This window comes from Petaurus breviceps, unplaced genomic scaffold, assembly GCF_028583685.1.
Source record: "Petaurus breviceps papuanus isolate PSGF00001 unplaced genomic scaffold, PetGlider_PUasm1.0 688, whole genome shotgun sequence".
NCBI classification, from domain to species: Eukaryota; Metazoa; Chordata; class Mammalia; order Diprotodontia; family Petauridae; genus Petaurus; species Petaurus breviceps.
The window spans coordinates 4,142,368-4,165,146 of NW_027186457.1; the positions used below are offsets into that span (position 1 = coordinate 4,142,368).

Consider the following 22,779-nt stretch of genomic DNA (forward strand, 5'->3'; position numbering starts at 1 on the left):
TATATATATATATATATATATATATATATATATATATATATATATAAAAGGAGCATACTTGTGTTCTTCCATGGTCACACACATAGAGACCGCATGTATCTGAAGAGCATGTAAGACCAGGAAAGTCATGCCTCTGAAGCTTCAGAGCTGCTGCTATTCTCTGATGATGGGATCAGGCAAGCCATTTTTTTCTACTGTGTTGGAGTCATCTGTTACTCATTCTCCTTGTCATGCTACTTCCTTCCTTCCTTCCTTCCTTCCTTCCTTCCTTCCTTCCTTCCTTCCTTCCTTCCTTCCTTCCTTCCTTCCTTCCTTCCTCTTTCTTTCTTTCTTTTTTTTTTGCTTTTTGGAGGGCAATTGGGGTTAAGTGACTTGCCCAAGATGACATGGCTAGTTTTTGTGTTAAGTGTCTGAGGCTGGATTTGAATTCAGGTCCTCCTGATTCCAGAGCCGGTACTCTATTCACTGTGGCACCTAGCCACCCCCATGTCATGCTACTTTCTGTTGTGGTTCTTCACTGAGTTCTTTTCTGGATATCTCTGCTGATGCTACTTAACTCTTTGATAGCTTCTCTGCTACCAGCTGCCAGTCTTCAGATGCTTCATGGCTTCTTTCCCCAAATGGTAAAGGGTTTACCTGCTTGTTAGATTAATAGCCCCCAGAGGTTGTCTTTAGCTCTTTAATGATAGCCAACCAGGGGGAAATACCTTTGTGCACTAAATATGTCTTTTGAACTTCTTTTCCTCTTGTTTAATATTTGCTTAATGCTTTACATATATTATCTCATTTGGCCCTCCAAAAACTTATAGGTAGATGCTGTTATTATCCCCATTTTACAGATAAGGAAACTGAGGTAGAGATTAAATGACTTACCCATAGTCATACAGCTAAGTAAGTTTCCAAGGCAGGATCTGAACTCAAGTCTTCAAGACTCTACTAAAACCAGTACTCCATTTTCTACAACACAGCTGCTAGGCAGCCCACAAATAACAAGGGCAGAGAAAAGCTTGCTTCAAGACAACACAAAGATTCTGTAAATATTTAAGTGGCCTCAAATTTGAGTGGGCAGAGGGGACTTTAGGCAAGAATAGTCCAAGAAACTGGCATCACTATGATTCACTTGTGACCCATTTAGGAGTTCATTTGATCTAAAGTCATGATCCTATTGACTTGTCAAACATTCTGACTCAATAAAGTTATGATCTGTTAGTATTAATAAGAATTAGAGTGAGTAAAGTGCCGGCCCTGGAGTCGGGAGGACCCGAGTTCGGTTCCGGCTTGAGACACTTAACACCCACACAAAAATACTAGCCGTGTAACCTTGGGCAAGTTACTTAACCCCAATTCCCTTCCAAAAGGCAAAAGAAAAAAAAAGAATTAGAGGTGAAGAAAATCTGCTGCCTAGACTTGTTAGACCTTGTTAATGCAGAATCAACCAGTAATCATTCCCAAATTGCTCCTTGCACCAGATGTTTTTGAGTACGTGATGAAGCCAGATATATCTGTGATTTTGTTGGTGTGAATGCCCCCATAGCTCATGACTGTGATCACTCTACTACTTGTTAGACAATTTGGGAGAGTTACCGAGGCCAAAATAATGTATCATCCCGTAGCCAACCTGGTGATGGCCCCCTCCCCTCAAGCTGGTCTTTGGATGACAATGTTGTTGGGCTCTTCTTGAAGGCTTTCCAGAAAGATCTATCAGAACCCTGCAGGTTCTCCATATGCTGTGACAATTAAGGCATCAAAAGAGGGTTGGAGGTCATTTGGTATGTACCTTCCAAATCATATGTTAAATTCTTCTTTTTCCCCTCCTTGTTTTATGAGAACTTAATTTGGTCTCATGCCATTTTCCATTTGGCAAACTGCACATTTTAGAGAGAGTTTATAAAAGGTTTAGAAAGGTTAATATGCCACTTTTTTTTTTATCAAAGAGAAGTAGGACATGTGATCCCGCCAAGATTATTCCTTTTATGTAGTATATACTTTAAGCTGTGTTCATAGGTTAATACAGAATGAGCCCCCTCTGGTTAGAAGAAATGGTTTCTATTTAAAACACACAGAAATACAGAGTTTGAAAGGACCTAGGAGTCCATCAGGTTTAAAAGGTAGCTGAACAAAAGGCTCTACAAGATAATGGATCTGTGGTCCTCCTGGCTCTTCTTGAAGATCTTAGATGAAGGGGAAGCTGCTGCCTACTGAGGCAACCCTTCTTACCCGTGGAGGGCTCTAATTATTGACATGAAGCTTAGCCTCTTTACAATGCCCACTTTTTGTGACTAGCTCTATTTGTCTACAAAATACAACAAATTTTGAGTTCCAAATGATTTCTCTCCCTTTCTTCCCTCCCCCCTCATTAAGAAGGCAAGCAATTTGATATAGACTTATTATACATGTGGACTCTTGTAAGACTTATTTCCATATTAGTCATGTTGTGAGAGAACATACAAAAAACACATGAAAAAAAATAAAGTAAAAGATAGTATACTTTCATCTACATTCAGACTCCATCAATTCTTCTCCAGAGATAAATAGCATTTTTCATAATATGGCCTTCAAAATTGTCTTAGATCTTTGTATTACTGAAAATAGCTAAGTCATTCACAATTGATCATCATATAATATTGTTGTTACTATGTACAACGTTCTCCTGGTTCTGCTTGTTCACTTTGTATCAGTTCATGTAAGCCTTTCTAGGTTTTAGGGCATAGTTCCAAATTGCTCTCCAGAGTGGTGGATCAGTTCATGACTCTTCTAACCATTCATGAGTGTTCCAGTTTTCCCATATCCCCTCCAACATTTGTCATTTTCTTTGTCTGCCATATTAATCAATCTGATTGTTGTGAGGTGATACCTTAGAGTTGTTTTAATTTACATTTTTCTAATCAGTAGTGATTTAGAGCTTTTTTTTCATATCTCTATAGCTTTGATTTCTTCATCTGAAAACTGCCTGTTCATATCTTTTGACTCTTTATCAATTGGAAACTGACTCGTATTCTGACTCATGTTTAACTCAGTTCTCTATATAGTTGAGAAATAAAACCTTTATCAGAAGGTTGCTGTAATTTTTTTTCCTTTTCTGCTTTTCTTCTAGGCTTTGTTTCTGCAAAAGCTTTGTAATTTAATATAATCAAAATTATCTATTTTCTATCTTATAGTGTTCTCTGTCTCTTGTTTGGGCATAAATTCTTCCCTTGTCCATATATCTGACAGGTAAACTATTGTGCGCTCTTTTAATTTGCTAATTTGTGATCTTTGCAGATGGACTAAATCAGGTAAGGGTAGCCAATAGGCCTCAAACCTGTCAGTGAGTTGAGAGAATGTTTTAAAAACAAATGTTAAAATTGTTTTTACATGTACTTGAGGAAAAATAAAATACTAAACAAAAAAATAAGAAAAGAAGAAACAAAGTCAAAAGAATGAAAAAAATAGAAGAGAATGGGAAGTGTCCTATTGGAAAAACAGCTGACCTAGAAAATAGATCCAGGAGAGATAATTTTAAGAATTATTGGACTATCTGAAAGCCATGATCAAAGTGTCTAGACATCATATTTCAAATTATCAGGGAAAACTGCCTGGAAATCTTAGATCTGGAGGGTAAAATAGAAATTGAAAGAATTCATTGATCACCTCCTGAAAGAGATGCCAAATGAAAACTCCCAGGAATATTCAGAATCAAATACCAGAGCTCTCAGGTCAAAGAGAAAATACTTCAAACTTCTAGAAAAAAACAGTTCAAATACTGAGTATAGAACTGAGTCAAATTTATAAAACTAAGAGCTATTTCCCAAATGACAAATTGTCAAAGGATATAAACAGTCCATTTTCAGAAGCAGAACTTAAAACTAAAATATTATGGAAAAATACTGTAAATCACTTGATTAGAGAAAAACAAAATGATTCTAAGGTACCACTTTATTCCTATCAGAAATGACAAAGGCTGGAGGGGATGAGGGAAAATAAGTACACTGAGGAGAAGGGTGAACTGATCCAACCATTCTGGAGAATACTTTGGAACTAGGCCTAAAGGGCTATCAAACTGTGTTGTACCTTTTGACCCAGCAAATACCACAGTTGGTCTGTACTCCCAAAGAGATAAAAGGAAAAGGAAAAGGACCCATACGTAAAAAAATGTTTACAGCAGCTCTTTTTGTGGTGTCAAAGAACTGGAAATCAATGGAATGTCATGAGTTACAGAATGACTGAACAAGTGGTGACATATGATTGTGATGGAGTACTATTGTGCCTTGGGAAATGATGAGGGGGGTGATTTCAGAAAAAAAGAAAAAAAACATGGCAGGACCTATATAAACTGATATAAAGTAAAGTGAAAAGAACTAGGAGATCATTGAATATGGTAACAGCAATGTTATGATGATCAATTGTGAAAAACTCTGATGAATACAATTATCCAAGCCAATTCCAAAGGACTCATGGTGAAAAAATACAATCTATCTCCAGAGAGAGAATGATGTACTATTAGTGCAAATTGAAGTATAATTGTCTCACTTTCTTTATTTTTCTTGCTTTTTATGAAATATGGCTAATATAGAAATATATTTTGCATGATTTCACACATAATTAATATATTGCATGCTTTCTCAGTAGATGGGGGAGGGTGAGAATTTGGAACTTAAATATTTTTTAATATATATAACAAAATTTTAAAATATTTTAAAAATAAACAGCTTCAAAAATAATTGAAGAAATGCTAAAGTTCAGTTAGAGGTTAGTGAAAATTGATATAATTTCTTTCTTCCCAAAGTTTACAAACCTCCTGAAGTATAACCATGGACTCCTTGAGGATATGTGAACCTCAAGTCAAGAATCCCTGTTCTGTGCAGACTCTGTCATATCAGGAGACTTAAACTTGATACTAGTTGACCAAATGTATTTCTTATTTCATGACTGTCTTTATGTGAATGATCTCTTGGCATTTGTCAACAACAATAGAATATTAATATTTCTTTAATTTATGAAACAATTCCTCTCCTATGCATCCTAGTTATACAAAATCTAGATTTCTTACTAAAGTTATTTATATTCATACTCATGAATGTGGCTTTCCTTTCCCCTACTTGTTTTTATTCACTTTTACCTGTTTAATAGACAGAAACTGAACTAATTGCAATCCAGTATGAAAAATAACATATATAGTCCCTGAATCATTCATAACTGAAATTATTTCTGGGCATAATCTAGGAGTAAAAAAAAAAGTTACCAAGTAAGCATGAGAAAGGCGGTCACTCCACCAATAAAAGACACTCCTCTTGGTTTTATGTCTGTTCCTAATTTCAGTTGGCTAGTGGAGGCAGCCAAGGGCAGAGAAGACTGTTCACATTCTCAGCAGGGGGCCTGGAAACAAGGAAGGCCAGGATCACTGTGTCTTCTGCATAAATAGTTCAACAATCTGAATGCATTCTTTCCTCACAATTGAATGAATAGGTTTTCTCCTTTCTCTCCTTTCTAGCCAGCTAACCTTGTGTTATTTTGGGCTGCTCAGTAACATACTCCATTGTAGATGCTTAGAGATAAAATGTAAATTTACCACACTAAGAAGTACCCTTGCAAACATGGCTAGAATTCGAGTTTCCTAAGGCTCCTCCAAGATAGGCTCCGATCTTGAATGAAAATGCAACATACATTTAGGTGATCCTGAAACTTTTCACTCAGAATTCATAATGATGCTTTGGATTTCTTCACCAATGTGATGATCACAACATGTAGGCTCCCCTTCCTTGCTCTCTTCTTTGTGAAGGAAACAGAATAAGGCTTGTGCTTTCAAATAAGAACCTTCTAATTAAAGCTAGTATGTGAATAAAAGTTCATTAATTCTGTATACTTTTTAACTTTGGGAAATGCTAGGTTCATCGTGATACTATATCAACTTGAAGGTGATTTTACCTAATATTGTAACATGAATTCAAAGATGACTGATTTTAATTCCAGATTTTTTTTAAACATCTGGGTTTTGGTGAAATGGCTTTGGTTTTGATATCACAAATAACCTATTTCTATTTTCTTTTTTTTTTTTCAAAAAATGGGAAAGACAGGTACTTCTTTTCATTTTTCATTTTTCCAGACATCTTCATTTTGTTTTAGGCAGCATTATTTCTGACTATGGGTAAAGAATTCTTTGTAATTTTACAGAGCAAAGAAAGCATCTTTATTCTTTAGTCACTCTTGCTGAAGCACCTGCCCTTATTTCTCCTTATCTTCTCTTTTACCATTATTATTTCCTCCTTTCTTTGTAAAGTGGCATTCTTTATGTTTGTTTACTAAGTCCTTTCCCTCCTCATATATTAAAAAAAAGTTAATTTGGGGGCAACTGGGTGGCACAGTGAATAGAGCACCGGCCCTGGAGTCAGGAGGACCTGATTTCAAATCCGGCCTCAGACACTTAACATACACACACACACACACACACACACACACACACACACACCTAGCTGTGTGACCTTGGGCAAGTAAGTCACTTAACCCCAATTGCCCTACCTTTCCCCCTCCAAAAAAAAAATTAATTTGACTATTATGACAAGAATTCTAGCTGCAATAGCTATGTGCTTCTGCCATGATTATTTGTTCTCCATCATCCCAACCAGTACTTAACATTTCTTTGGAACTATGTTCTTTTATATATCAAAGCTAGATATATAGGTTTGGGAGTCATCTGCAAAGATTTGACCATTGAACTCATGGAAGCCAATGACAGTGGAAACAGAGAAGACTTAGAGAGAGGAAAAGGAGCCCAAGACAAAACCTTGGAGTAGATGCAACCTGGTTACAGAGCAGTACATGGAAGACACAGCAAACATGACTGAAGAGCAGTCAGACAGGCAGAAGTAGGAGAGGGCAGCATCATGAAAGCCAAAGAAGGAGAGAGGATCCATTGAGAAGGGTTGTCAGCGATATCAAAAGCTGTGCAGAGACCAGGAAGGCTAAGAACTGAGAAAAGACCACAGGTAAAGGATTTAGCTTTGAAGATGAGCAGAAGACATTCTTCCTCTGAGTCAGGAAGAAAGGAAGAGAGGATGGGTAAAGATACTGAAGAATTTGAGGAAATAGAGATACTCTAAAACGAGTTCTTAAACTGGAGTTTGTGGACTTTTTTTAATATTGAAAACTATTTCAGTATAATTGGTTTTCTTTATAATCCAAAGAGGGCCATGACACAAAGTGATTAATAACCCATGCTCTAAGGTAAAAAGTAAATAATCCAAGGGAGGCTAAGGGGGAAGGGGAGGGGGAGAGGAGGAAGGTGGAAGGAGACGGAGAGGGGAAATACAGACACGCCACCAGTTAGGAAACGATAACCTATGAGGATTATGCTAGGGAATAAGTGAGAAACAACTAATAGACTTGCTAAGGCAATGTGAAATAAAACTATGAAGAAATAGAATCTGGGGCAAGGGTAGAGATTAAAAAGATGGTAAAGGTAAACAAAAATTCTCTCGTTTGGTAATGGATGTCAGACTAATACTCAGCTACCTCAGGACTCTATAATCTTTTTTCTGATAAGGACTTACTTTTGATTGCTTTGCAGTCATGATAACCTGAGGCTCATGGTATACATCACTAACAGAGGCAATGGATGTAGTAGAAGCAGTTGACTTAGAGAATGGTCAAGTAAAGTTCTGAGAACAACCTCATTCATTACATTGGAATTGTTGCAAACCTCTAAATTGGCCTCTCTTCTCTCTTCCTGAATGGTTCCTTAATCACTTTTCCTGTAATTTGTGAAACCAGATGGTTAGTGCCTATTTTTGAGATCCAGTGTTTGCCAAGTGTGTGTCCAGGCCTGTCACGATGTGTGTAACCTTATGACTAACAAAGTAAACATGAAAAGGGAAGGACTGAGCTTTTGAAACTCAGTGTGTAACCATTTACACAACCTGGAATGACTTCAGGACTTGGTTTTGTAGCAGAAGATGAAATCACACAGATTCTTGTCTATGTGGTTTATATTTATGCACGAATTAGACACATCAGGACATTGTCCTCCCCCTAAATTATACAACAAAGAGCCAAAAAATGCACATCAGAATCATACCTATATTATGCATGCCTGCTGGTTCACTTCCATTTTTCTTTTCTTTTCCTATTTGCTTTAGGATGTGATTGGCGGCGTTCTGATTAGTGGATTGTTCATCGCTGTCACTTATCCAGCATGGGACCTCATCGATCACCTGGAAACTGCCAGTCTACTCTTCCCTATATGTATTCTTGTAGTGCCTTTCTTCTTATGTTACAACTACCCAGTATCAGATAATTATACTCCTACCCGAGCAGACACCACCACAATTCTAGCGGCTGGAGCTGGAGGAACCATTGGATTCTGGGTCAGTCCTTTTTTCAAATTGGTATCCGAGCCCACAGAATCCACCATACAAAGCATTCCACCATTCACAACCAGAATGCTAGGCTTGGGACTAACCAAGTTCATGGTTGGAATTGTGGCGGTTTTCTTGGTTCGTCAACTGATGCAAAATCTTTCCCTCCAAGTGCTTTACTCTTGGTTCAAGGTGGTCACCAGGAATAAGGAAGCCAGACGAAGACTGGAAATTGAAGTACCATACAAATTTGTAACATATTCTTCAGTTGGCATCTGTGCTACGGTATTTGTGCCAATGCTCCACCAGTTTTTGGGATTACTTTGAGCAATGTACACTTGAAAAAGAGCCCATAGAGACAATGTAGTCCTAAAAAGGCCATGCACTAGAGAAGACCTGTCACAGTCACCATCCCTGCTACCATCACCATCATTGCCACCACCACCACCACCACCACCAGAGCCAGCCTTTTTTTTCCTCTACGTTCACCACTTCCAAGACAACAAAAGAAAAAAAAAAGAAAAAGATATTTGGATGACATGTGCCTTTCTTTTTTGGCTAATAATCAAAGTAGATGATGATACAGCATGAGAAAAAAAAATAATTCCAGTCAGAATTTCTAGCTAATAAATTCCATTACAGATTTGTTCCAAAGTTAAACCCAGAATATATAAACTGTAACCTTAGCTTTTTAGAATCCCTTGTTATTTTTGAGAAAAATTATCTTATGACCTAGAGTGGTACAATACACCATCTTGTATAGTTAGGAAAGATTACACAAGCCTTGATTAGCTCCTGGAAAGTAAGCTGGCATGGGGAAGTCTAGAGGATATTCCTTTAGCTCTCATGTTTTCCAGAAAGACTGACCTGGATTCTCCAACTAGAATGGGAACTTCAGCTAGGGTGAAATGGTGGTGCCCTATCCAAAGGCAATCCGGACAAAGTGACATTAGTTGTCATTCTAAAGAAATAATAATCATCTTGTATGACATTTCTCAAAGCCAGTGACAAGATCACCATAATGAAACCTGGCTTCAAAGAAATTAAGTCTATGGCAGGGTGTGAAGTCATTGGCAAGATCCATATCTGAACAGCAAAAGCACAGATATATGAAGCCATTTTTTAAAAATGATTCCATACATTGTGACTTTCTTTAATCCTTAGGAATCCATTTTGAAGTGGAGCTTGGACATCCATCTTTACATATTTCTTTCTTTCACAGAATTCCAGAGAACAATCCTACAGTTGATTAATGAATGTGATTAACTAGTTGTTTCTTCCCAATGAGCAAAATGTAGATTTAATATATGTATGCATGGAGCAGAAGCCTGACTTCATATCAATGGACAGAACCTGTAGTTCCGGTGAAGCCACTCGATGGTTAAATGGCTGGAATGAACATCCTGCTTCTTTCTTCACCTCGTTCCCTTATCTCAGGACTACTTTCTGGACCACACATGAAAGACTTCAGACTGTTTTACAGAAAAGCCACACATAAATTTAAAAGTGTTATTAGCAAGTGGGAAATCACTAAATAAACACACAAACAAGAACCCTTTTCCCCTGCTAGAAGTTCCTTAGCTCTTGAAAAGGAGATAAATTTTTTTTAAAGTTTCTCCTTTTAAAAAAAGCGTGCATGCATGCATGGACACAGGTGGGGGGAGGGTGCTGGAGGGAGGGGGTTGTACAGTAGAAGAAACACTGCCTATGCAGTTGGAGTATCTAGATTTAAATCCTTCCTTTGACCCTAATGCTACCTGTGCGACCCCTCTGAGACTGTTTCATCATCTCTAAAATGAGGGAGTTGGTCTGCATGTGCTCTGAGGTCCCTTCCAGTTCTGGACTTATGATCACACACACACACACACATACATACATACATACATATTTCACATATACTATGTACTGTATATATGACATAGTTTTTTTTTTTTTTATGAGGAAAATGCCTGCTTTGCAGGGGCCATAGTGCCTCTCCTCACTCCCCTACCCACAGGCTTTCATTGAGCCTAACCCATCTTAATATACACATTTCTCCCTGGAAGTTAGCCCCACTATCTTGTTTAAACTTTAGACAATCTTGACTACACATGTACAACTTATGTCAAATTGATTGACTTCTCAAAGAGGAGTGGAGGGTAGAAGTGGGGGAGAGAATTTGGAGCTCAAAATTAGAAAAAAAAAGAATGTTAATTTTTTTTAATGTGTAATTGGGAAAAATAAAATACCAAATTAAAAAAAAAACATTTAGACAATCTTCCTGCTGCACAAGATCTTAGGTATCCTATTGATCTGAGCATAGGGCAGACTTTATTTCCAAGCCTGGCTTCTGGAAAAACCCAGTGAAACTTTTAATGATCTATTATTTTTCAGTGTTTACATAAACACATGCAAATTTTTTTCTTAAAAAAAAATACACTTAGGGATATAGCCTATGTTTAAGTTCCAGTCTTATTTAAACACACCACAAAGCAAAGTAGTCTGGAAACTGACAATCACCTTTTCCTAATTTCAGTACCCTCATCCTTTTGGGGGACATTCTTTGGGGTTGTGTGGAATACGCTGATTCCTTAAGACAAAAAGGATAGGGAAAATCCCTAGTATCTTTCTGGGAATTGTTTTCTATGTATTTCCAGTAAATAGAAGAGAGGGATCGGCCACTTGACTATTTTAATAATCAATCATACGCTGAAATCGAACTGGTGGCAGGAGAGAGAAGAATCCTAATTCCCATGTGCTTCTATCCAAAGATCTACCATTAAATTGTGAGATCTGACTGCAGCTGAATTTCTCCAGCTATAAAAAAGTGGAAGATAATATTATGTAATATTTATTTAGATTTGTGAGAGTACCCAAAGCTAATTAATAGAAAGTTAAACACGTGTTTTTGCCCCCACTTGCAGCTTTCTAAAATGTATTTGACAAAAGGCAGCAATAAATTCAATTCAACTAAATAATGTATTCAGGGCATTTGGCTAGACATTGGGAAAACAGAGACAAAAATGATGTGAGATAATATATGCAAATACTATGCAAATCTTAAAGTGCTCTATAGATGTTAGATATGAGAAAAAAATAAAAAGAAGTCCCTGCCCTCAGGGAGCTTCTGTAATGTAGAGGGGCTACAAAGACACAGAGATAAGGAAATGCAAAGTATGTAAACAAAGTGATACACTCTCACTTTCACTGAACAGTTTCGTTTTAGTTGCTCAAAAGTCTAAAGATAACTTTGTTTTGTATGCATTGTGCTTAATAAGTGGGTTCTATTTTATTTGACAAGGCTAGGTCTTTCAGTAATCCAGGGAGTTAGCCATGGTTATCCCTATAAAAAGTGTCTTCCTCCAAAGATTGCTTTTAATAAATAGTGTTCCCTTCCCTCCTCTTTATTATTTAATCTCTTCTCCCAGTTGCCTAGAATTTGGAGACTAAAGGGGTTAAAAAGGAGCCCCTCAGGTCATTTGATCCAATCTGCTGTGGGGGTGCCAGAGCCTTTTAAACTCTCCAACTAATCTCTTCTGGGAGTAGTTTTTTTTTTTTTTTACCTCTTTTAAAAACAAAAACAAAACCCTCTGGATTGGGGGTGGGGAAAGTCTAAGGCCTCCTTCTCTGCAATGCTACCATTTTCTCTCTGATGGCAGCGTGCCCCCTACTGGTGAGTTTTATTTGGCTTACCTACCGGTTTTCTGTTCATCCTTGAGCTTGGTTTCTATTTTGCAGCACCTGAATACCCCAAGTCCCTTGCCAACCTGTCTCCTTCCACAGAAGCCCCTCTACAATTTCCTCCCACCATCTCCTCTTCCCTCCCATGAGCTGGGGCTCCCTCCAATCCATCTCCTCCAGGTTCTGGGGTCCTCCTGGAATCCTTAGTACGTGCCATTTCTTGCCCCTTTTACTCAGTGTCCTAAAGCCAGACAGGGTCCTAGAAGGTATAAAGAGCAGGCCTATGACCTTTAAAGGGTCGCTTGAGTGGGCCCTGAAGAAGCTGCACCCCGCTGAGCCCCAGAGCAATGGGGAGACTGAGGCAGTGAATTTGATTTGAAAATGACAGGCATGCTTCCATAAATATAACCAGAACAGACGGTATTTACAAGTCAATCTGCTTTGCTTCTGTCTTTGGAGGACATTCATCTGGTTGTTTATGTACTGTATGTAAATTGTATTTTTTTTTTTCAAGAAAGAAAAGAATCTTGCTGGTGTGACTGCATATTAAATGTTTTTGAAAGCCTGTATTCTGCCTACTTCATTTCTCTAGACTGGGAGTTCTTCAGAGCTGAGTAGAAGCTGAGACAAACAAAACTGGGGTTCTGATTACTCCAGGATATCACACCTGAAGCTCTTACTTGAATTGGTCACAGTTGCTACAGGTATAATCACTTAACTATTTAGTGAGTCAGTTCAGGGGGGAAAAGGAGGGAGGAGAGACAAACCCTTGCCTTCCTTCCCACCTCTTAAAAGACCATGATTTAGAATCATAGATTTAGAGTTAGAGGCAGTTGCAGGTGAGGCAAACAGGGTTAAGTGACTTGCCCAGGGTCACATAGCTTGTAATATGATACTCCGTTTGAACACAGCAGCAGATAAAGTACCTGGCCTGTAGTCAGGAAGACTCATCTTCCTCCATTCCAATCTGGCCTCAGACGCTTACTAGTTGTTTGATCCTGGGCAAGTCACTTAGCCCCGTTTGCCTCAATTTCCTCATCTGTAAAATGATGGCTAGAGAAGGAAATGGCAAACCATTCCAGTATCTTTGCCAAGAAAACCCCAACAAAAGTCAGATACAACTGAACAAAATCACAAAAGTGATTTTTCCAAAGATTTTTAGGTCTGATCGTATGACATTCTATTTCTTCCTCCCACCACCATCCCAGTACAGTAGCTTTCTGTATTACCTGTAGAATCAAACCCTTCATTTATTTAAAGCTTCTCATAACCACACCCCTCTGTCATGTTCCTGCTCCAAAAAGTTATCACTCTTGTCCTTAGGGAGGTAAAGCTACCACTAAGACAACTGTGTCAACTCCTGCACTAGGGGGAACTCAATGGGGGTGAGGAATGGTGTGCACACATTTTGGAAGTGAGAAAGGAGAGTAGAGAAAGAACAGAAAAAGGCTTGATAAGAGTCACAGAATTGGGGCGGCTAGGTGGCGCAATGAATAGAGCATCGGCCCTGGAGTCAGGAGGACCTCAGACACTTAACACAAAAACTAGCCGTGTAACCTTGGGCAAGTCGCTTAACCCCAATTGTCCTTCAAAAAATAAAGCAAAAAAAAAAAAAGTCACAATAAAATCCCATGGTTGGAAGAGACTGAGACTTCAGTCTATCCCTTTGTCTTCAAGAAGGACCACACAACCATCCCCAACAGATGGGACTCTACCTACTGGGTAGAAAACAATAATAAATTAAAGCATGTTAATAAAAGGATTTGTTCCATAAAACTTGGACTCAACCAAAAGGCCTTACCCAAGGACCTAGAAGGCCACATGTGGCCTCAAGGTCACAGCTTCCCCACCAGTCCTCTACCCTGTTTCTGAAACTTCTGGAAAAGACTGCACAAACTCACCCAGTTTCCCAACCCCTATATTTAGTAATCCACACTGTTGGGAATTGTCTCTATATTGAATATAAAGCCCTAACATTTTATCTTAATGTTACTCCTCTCAGAGAAGAACAACCCAAGTAAGTCCTCATATCTGAAGACCACTATCATTAATCTTTTTTTTTTTTTGCCAGACTGAATAATTCTAGATCTCATAACTTTTCTTGCTAAATCTTATTTTTGAAAGATTTCACCACCTCTGTGACTTTTCTTTGAACCTACTCGCTTTTTCAGTGTACCTCTTATAAAACATCCCTAAAGCCCCAAATCATCAATACGTCCTGATTAAAGTCCTAGGTATTATTGGTCAAGATTTACCCAGTGCTCGTTTACAGAATGTGTTGCCAAATAGTAACGTGAATCATGCTGAATTTTAAGTTATCTGTAGAAGGTAGGGATTGAGGAATGGACTGGCTCTTAAAAGAACATTGTGGTAAATTTTCACTTCTGTAAATGATGCTGTTTTTAATGGAAACAACCCCCTTCTAACCTAGTCATTTCATATTTGTGTGTAATGGATTTTTTTTTTCTTTCTGAAGAGGGGAAGGCAGGGCAATTGGGGTTAAATGAGTTGCCCAGGGTCACACAGGTAGTTTTTGTGTTAAGTGTCTGAGGCCAGATTTGAACTCTGGTCCTCCTGACTCCAGGGCCGGTGCTCTATTCACTGTGCCACCTACCCACCCCCTAATGGATTTTCTTAAAGTAGAGCATACCTACTTATTTTACAAAACAAGTATATAAGGGATGTGAATTAGTGTGATCAGAGTTGAATGTGGTATGTAGAGAAGCAGTATGCTATAATGGAAAGAAGGCTGGATTTGGAGAGGGTCCTGAGTTTGAATCCTGCCTTATTCACTTCCTACCTGTCACCTTAGACAGATCACTTACTGGGCATCAGTTTCCTCATCTTTAAAATGGAAGGTTTGGATTAGATTGCCTCTAAGTTCTCTTCCAGCTCTAAATTGGGGGAGAAGGCAGGGTGGAGAGGGGGAAACATTTATAAGGCACCTACTATGTGCCATGCCAGGCACAGCACTCAGTGTGAGGTAGGTGCTATTATTATCCCCATTTACAGTTGAGGAAATTGAGGCCAACAGCAGGTAAGAGACTTGCCCAAGGTCACATAGGTAGTGTCTGAGGCTGAATTTAACTTGCTTTCCTGACTCCAGGCCCAGAACTCTGTCCAGTGCTTCATCAATTGCCCAAGTTCTAAATCTATGAACCTATGAACAATTAGATTCAGACCAGGGTTTGGCAAACTTTGCATATTTTTTTTTGTATGTCAGCAAGATAAGAATGGTAGGTTTGTTTATTTTTCCATTTTAAAATAAAGCTCCAGTGTATTTTAAAACGTAAAAACCATCCTTAGCTCAGTGGCCCTGCAGAAAAAGCAAGTGAGACTTAGCCGTGAGGTTGGAGTTTGCGTACCCCTGCCTCTTAGACTAGAACCACACTAGGATATCCAAGTGTATTATTATGTTGTCACATGTGTTTTTCTTTCCCTCCCGTACACTTGGCCTGCCAAAAACTGGCAGAGAAAACCAACAGCTTGGGCTATAGCACCGCACATCACAGGTCCATTGGGCTCACCCACTTGCATTCATGCAAGCTCAAGGGGGCTTCAGTTTCCTTTCTGTAAAATGGGTGGATGGGGGGTGGGAAATCAATGGCCTCTAAGGTCACTTCCAAGCTCTGAAATGATGATTTTAGAAGTCTATGTCTAGTAAGCTCTCAGGCAAGCTCTCAGTCTCCCATAGCAAAAGTCTAATGACTTGGTCACTGGGTCAAAGACTCAGGACAATCACTGGTGGGGTAAGCAAGTACCCCAAGAGTTAATTAAGATCCTTTGACCAGAGGAATTTTGTCTGTCACAAATGACAGTGGTTAGACAAGATAGACAAACTACTATTATGTATTATGAATGGGAGGAGAGCACCAGAAGGGATTTTTTAGCTCTCTTTGATTGAATACTTCTGTAAACTCATTTATAGAAGAACAAGTCAGTCAAATGCAAATATTTTGAGCAAATCTTTTCATTTCTACTGAGAAAAAAAACACAATAGTGGTACCTATTTGTATTAGCTTTTATTCCATTTTAAAATTCTTTTTCACTTCTATCCTTGTGACTTTGGTGTCAATGCAACCAGTGAAAGTAATCCAGCAGGAGAGGACCTTCTTTTCTTTTTTTTTAGAGCAATCGGGGTTAAGTTACTTGCTCAAGGTTACACGGCCAGGTGTTTCTGGGTGTGGTGCTGAGTATCTGAGCCCAGATTTGATCCAGGTCATCCCAACACTGGAGCCGGTACTCTTACTTGCTGAGCCACCTGGCCGCCCCTAAGCACCCTAAGCAATTGGGGTTAAGTAACTTGCTCAAGGTTACATGGCCAGGTGTTTCTGGGTGGGTGCTAAGTGTTTGAGCCAGGGATTCGATCTCCAGGTCATCCCAACACTGGAGCTGGTGCTCTTACTCGCTGTGCTACCTGGCCGCCCCAGGAGAGGACCTTCTTACTAGACTCTTGGCTTCCATACTGTATATTTAGGAACTCCACCTTGAGGCATTTAGGAAGAAACTTCTCTGGATAGTTACCCTGTGATCAGCATGCAGAAACTTGCATATTTACTGCTAAGCAGGAAGAACATCAATACAGTTTGAAGGGGACCATGTGTAAATATCACTAACTTCTACTGAAGCCTAAGTGAACCAACAATGAAAACCAGTACTGGTTAATTATGAAACATTCTGACACTGAGACCACTGGGGCTTTCTGATTTTCTATAGAACTTCTTAGCTAACATTTTTCACTGTCTCATTTCTTACCTAGCTTTAATCAGTCTGGGTGTTGCCTCAGTCAAACTGAAACCTGTTAAAAGGCCTTAGCTTGAAAAGGCCAACGTCTCCCCCTGCACCCAGGGCCATCTCCGGTCTCTATCTCTGATCTATATCTGGCTACTACTGGACCCAGATGGTTCCAGAGGAGATAGTGAGGCTGGGGACTTTGCCCAGCCCTCCCTCCCTTAAATCCAATTCACTTGCATGTTATGGCATCACCTCCCTGATGTCATGGGCCTCTTCTAGAACAAAGAACTTCTGGAAAAGTGAAGAATTTGTTTTCTTTTGTCAATTTTAAAGCACTATAGAAATGTGAATTAATACAATCATCACTTTTTGTAGATAAACTTCCCGAGTTTCTCCTTAGGTATCAGTGGAAACACTACTCTCCCAGTTCCTTCTCCAAGTTGAAAATTTTGAAGTTTTTTTTTTTACTTTTTAACTTCCTGCCCCAAATGTCCAATTCTTCACCTCACCCCACTCGAGTCTTAATGGCTTTTAATTTTCTTGAATGCCTCTTGAGTCTAACCCCTTCTTCCCATTTTTACAAACGACTTCCTAGTCACCCCATACCTACTTGTCCGTCCAATGACTCTCCTCTCCAATTCATCTTATATAGAGTTGGTGGAACACACTTCTTTCATAAAGTTGATCCCCCTACTCAAACATCTGTAGTGGTTCTCTCTGGTCTAAAACAATCCAAACTCAAGAAGCCTCCAAGATATTTCACGAGCGAGCTGCTTCTTCATCTGTGTTCCTCATAGCATTAATCGCCAGCATGTAAATGTTGGTGCCCTCCCTCATACATGTAACAGTTTCCTCCTGACTCCCAGTATCTCTCTAGAAGAAAATGCAAACACTTTGGCCTGGCCCTCCATAATTCGGCTCCACTGGAGCCTTCATTCACAGTATTCCAGGCAAACATCTACTTAATGCTTGTCGTCTGAACGTGATGACCCATCTCCAGCCATGCATTCATATACACCATCTCTAATGTGTAGAATATACTTCTTGCTTACCATAATCTCTCAGAATCTTCATCTTCTTTCAATGTTGATTTCAGGTTTGTTTTTCCTGATGCCTCTCCACTCTCAGATCAGTCATCTCTCCCACTTCAAATATTACCAGAACACACCGTCTGGATTTCTGCTTTCTCCCTATCTCTCCTTAGCTTGCATCATATGGATCCATATGTCTAATCTGTCTATCTCCAAACAAAATCTAAACTCCTCCATGGCAGAAATTATTTCAGTTTGTCTTTCTATCCCCAGTGCCATTCATAGGGCTTTTCACAAGGCAAATGTTTGATCAATGTTTGTCGATTACTGGTCTGGACAGTGATTCTTATCCATTCTTCCCTTCTCAAAATACCCTTCTTCCCAGCTGTCACTCTTCATCCTGTTTCTCCCCACACAAAGGTCACCTTGTTCAGAAAACTTTGTCCAAATGACCCTATTCAATTCTGATCATCTTTAAGCTGTGTCTGTCCATAAGTACCAAAATATTTGGATGATTCCACATATTGATTTCCATTAGTCCCTAAGCCAGGGCTTATTTGTGTGATATATTTATAGTCCTATTTTCATTCTTTAAGAAACAAAATTATAGGGGCAGCTAGGTGGCGCAGTGAAAGGAGCACTGGCCCTGGAGTCAGGAGGACCTGGGTTCAGATCTGGCTTCAGACACTTAACACAAAAACTAGCCTGTGACCTTGGGCAAGTCACTTAACCCCAATTGCCCTCCGAAAAAGAGGGAAAAAAAACCCAAAGTTATGCTGCTGGCCATGTGGAAGGCTTTTCAAAGTTAAAGGTATTGTATCAAACAGGTAAACAACAGGGCTGCACCTTCTGCTTATTATGTTAGATATCCAGTCTTGGCAAGTCCTAAGATCCCAATACTGCAGATGTCACATGTCAAGCTTCTTTCTGACAACTCTTACTGACTTTTGGGGAGAATTAAGAGGAGGAGGATGCTTTTTCAGATTTTTTTTTAATAAAAGAGGGAAAATCTCATGTTTCTGAATTCCATAATGAGGGTGAAAATAAAGTTAAAAGCCCATCTACTAGAGATGAAAAAACATGGGTTTTTTTGTACAGTCTCACTTTATGCAAATAGAAGGAAAAAAAACCAGTGCTAAGAGCAGGCATGATCTTGCTAAGCTCTCCTGAGATACCTTTTCCAACAACAGAATGTTAAATATCTTGGGCAAGGACTCTCATTTGTCTTTGCGCTTCCATTGCCTGGTAGAGTGCCTGCCATATAAGTAAGTTCTTAAGAAATGTGTCTAGATTGTTCATTGATCAGTTTTTTTCAGATGATCACTTCTGCCTATTAGCAAAATGTGAATCTGAAACACAACACAATCCTTAGCTGAAATCAAGGCAAACTACAAGACCACTGTGCCATTTTCCTTTAGCTCCTGGTTATTGATTTAATAACAGAAGTGCATCACTTGGCTTTCTACTTCTGTCTTTTCCCATGGAGGGCAGCTATTCTCAGCCCTAATTGTGATCATGTGCCTCAGGACATTGTTCCCATAAGTAGTCATGGCAGTAAGCTCAGCACCCTTCAGGTTTGATATGAATGCCAACTGACTTGGCACTCAACCCACTTGTCACTTACCAACTGCATGTACAAATGTAGATGAGTGAGTCCTGTTAAGGAACCGCTTTCTAGTACAGCCTATGGCTGGCTTTGGAGTTGGATACCCTCCATTCTGTAGCTGGCTTACTGTGATTGCCATTAAGTTATATTACAGGTAAACATTTTTCAAGTTAGTTTTTTTTTTAATTAACATTTATTTTCTCTCACTTCTATCTTCCTCCATTTAGGGGGAAAAAAGGTATGGGAAGAGGGAACCTCTTGTAACAACTATGCATAGTCAAGCAAAACAGATTCCCATATTGGGCATATCCAAAATACACGTCTTACTGTTCACTATGAATCCATCCATCACCTGTCAGAAGTACGCAGGATGTTTCATCATGAGTCCTCCGAAAAAGTCATTCAGAGCTGTTTCTCTTTATATTGTTATCAGTTCATACAAGCTTTTCCGAGTTTCTCTGAAATATCTTTCCTCATTTTTTTTTTTTAAGCAATCGGGGTTAAGTAACTTGCTCGAGGTTACACAGCCAGTTATTTCTGGGTGTGGTGCTGAGTGTCTGAGCCCGGGATTCGACCTCCAGGTCATCCCAACACTGGAGCCGGTACTCTTACTCGCTGAGCCACCTGGCCGCTCCTAAGCAATTAGGGTTAAGTAACTTGCTCAAGGTTACACGGCCAGGTGTTTCTGGGTGGGTGCTAAGTGTCTGAGCCCGGGATTCGATCTCCAGGTCTTCTCAACACTGGAGCCGGTGCTCTTACTTGCTGTGCTACCTGGCCACCCCTTCTCATTTTTTTTTTACAAGAGAATAATGTTCCATTGCATTCATATACCATAATTTATTCAGTTATTTCCCAATTATGGGCATATCCTTAGTTTCCAGTTGCTTGCCACTACAAAGAGTTGCTATATTTTGGGGGTACCCATGGGTCATTTCCCCTTTTCTTTGATCTATTTGGTGTATATGTCTACTAGGTGGTATGGCTGGGTCAAAGGGATGCACATTTGAGTGACTTTGGGGTCATTGTTTCAAATTGTTTTCCAGAATGGCTGGACCAGTTTCCAGCTCTAAAAATGGTGCACCAAAGCAGCCCCTTCAACTAGTCATTTTCTCCTTTTCTCATCTTTGTCAGTCTAATGAGTGTATGAAGTGGGACCTCAGGGTTGCTTTGATTTGCATTTCCCCAAGTGGACTTCCGGGTGATACAATTGGAAGAATGCTGATGTGGAGTCAGGAAGACATGAGTTAAAAATTCAGTCTCAGACACATTAGCTGTGTGACCCTGGGTAAGTCACTTAACCTGTTTATCTCAGTTTCCTCAACTGTAAAACGGGAATAATTGCCCCTATCAGGATAGTTGTGAGAATAAAATATTTTTAAAGTGCTTTGCCAACCTTAAACTTCAATATACATTCTAACCTGCTAGTTATTAATCATTTGGAACGTTTTTATGACTGTTTATAGTTTGAATTTCTTCCTTTGAAAATTACCTGTTCAAATCTTTTAACCATTTAGCAATTAGAGAATGACTCTTACTCCTTATTTACTCATGAAGGTTTCCATCCATAAAGTGATCTGAGATCTTTACAGATTAGTATGTGATTGTAAAACTCAGGATCTCATATTTGTCCAATGCTTTATTAAGGACATTTTGCTCAGCTGATGTGCCTGTTTTCGTTGGTCAAATCCATCTGAGGGCACCAAGGCACTAACAGGTTTGGATGGAAACAGAGGCACATTAGTGGCACTTAACAGGTATGACCAGGTACAAGTAAACACAGAGGTCTGAGAAGAGACCAGGGTAGCATAGCCCTCTTTAGTTCCTTCATAACTAATGACCCCATAACCTCCAAGAAATATCTACACTAGATCAAAGAAAGTGTTAAGACTAGCTGTGTCACTGGGCAAGTCATTTAGCCTGTCTGCCTCAGTTTCCTCAACTATAAAACGGTGATCATACAAGCACCCACTTCCTGGGGTTGTCATGAGGATCAAATGAGATATTTATAAAATAATTTTTATTTTATAATAGATAATTTAAATTATCACACTATATGCAAATTACTGTATGCAAAAGACATTATAATTAAATTGCTATGTGTGTAAAGGAAAATGGCATAGTATGTGGCACACATAGTAGGTGTTTAATAAATGCTTGTTTTCTCTCCCCCACTAATTGTTAGAAAATTCCAAATTATCATTCCCCAACTCTCATTAAAGAGCTAAACAACTAGACATTTGAGATATTTCAAGAGTTTTAACAAAAATACATTCTTGGTAATCGTTTTTGTTATGTTCATAGTATCTTAGAACTGAAAGTGACCACATTAGTCATCTTGTCTAGTCTCATGCTACAGAACAGGAAGAGGAAGCCCCAAAAGGTAAGTGACTTTCCCAAAGTAACACAGTAATTGAAAGGTTCAGGACCTGAAAGCAGGTGTGCTTTACAATGTACTAGGCTGATTCAAATGTGAGGTTCTAATTCACCTGGAGGGCACTGCCATTCACTCAAAGGGTGTGTGATGTTGTTTCTTTACTTACCTACTCTGTAAAAAGTGGCTCTCAATAAAGAAGATGCGGTGCCTTGCTTCCCTTTCAGAAATCTCACACTAAGACTACCGGGGTAAGGTGATCACCCTCTGGAGACCCACGAGCTCAAGAATCCCTTCATTTCTTGTTCGGATGTATCACTGCCGTTTTCCCTCCTACCACTTCCTTTGAGAAGGACTAAAAAGATGTCCATAATGGATACTGTGATCTTCCCTCTTGCATGTCAGGACAGCCACGCGAGTAGCAAGATCATCTTCGTTAGACACTGATTTCTAAACAAGAACAAAGCCAGATGACCAGCAACTAATATGATCTTAATACCAGAGAACCTCATAGTATCTTCTTGTAGGTGGCATGTAAGCCGCTTCAACAGCACACAGCCATTGCCATGCTCATATTCACAGATCGCGAGAGCGAGAGCTAGAAGGGGTCCTCTCCCTCATTTCACAAATGAGTTGGCTGGAGCCTGGAGAGTCTACGTCTTGGATTTTAGACTACGCTGAAGGTTACACAGGTTGCAAAGCCAAGATTTAAATCCAAGTCCTCTGACTCCAGATTTCTGAGTTTTTTCCATACCACACTACTTTTACAATATTATTTGACAACCAGAATATTTTAGTTTGTTGTTGTTCATTTGTTTCTGACTCTTCATGACCCCATTTGGAGTTTTCTTGGCAAAGATACTGAAGTGGTTGCCATTTCCTACTCCAACTCATTTTACAGATGAGGAAACTGAGATAAGGTTAAGTGACTTGTTCAGGGTCACACAGTTAATAAGTGTCTGAGGCTGTATTTGAACTCGTGTCTTTCTGACACCAGGCCTAGTGCTCTATCCACTGTACCACCTGACTGTCCCATCTTTTAGATAA

At 39.3% G+C, this 22,779-nt stretch overlaps 1 protein-coding gene across 2 annotated transcripts in view; it reads left to right on the forward strand.

Annotated features, from left to right (window-relative positions):
* Nucleotides 1-12,557, forward strand: part of SGPP2 (sphingosine-1-phosphate phosphatase 2) — a 134,919-nt gene extending 122,362 nt beyond the window's left edge. For both annotated transcript variants that reach the window (XM_069104519.1, XM_069104518.1), the window contains one exon: nt 8,112-12,557. In XM_069104519.1, coding sequence (XP_068960620.1) covers nt 8,112-8,657 — 546 coding nt within the window. In that variant the 3' untranslated portion in view covers nt 8,658-12,557. The remainder of the gene's footprint in view (nt 1-8,111) is intronic.
* Nucleotides 12,558-22,779: the final 10,222 nt, after the last annotated feature.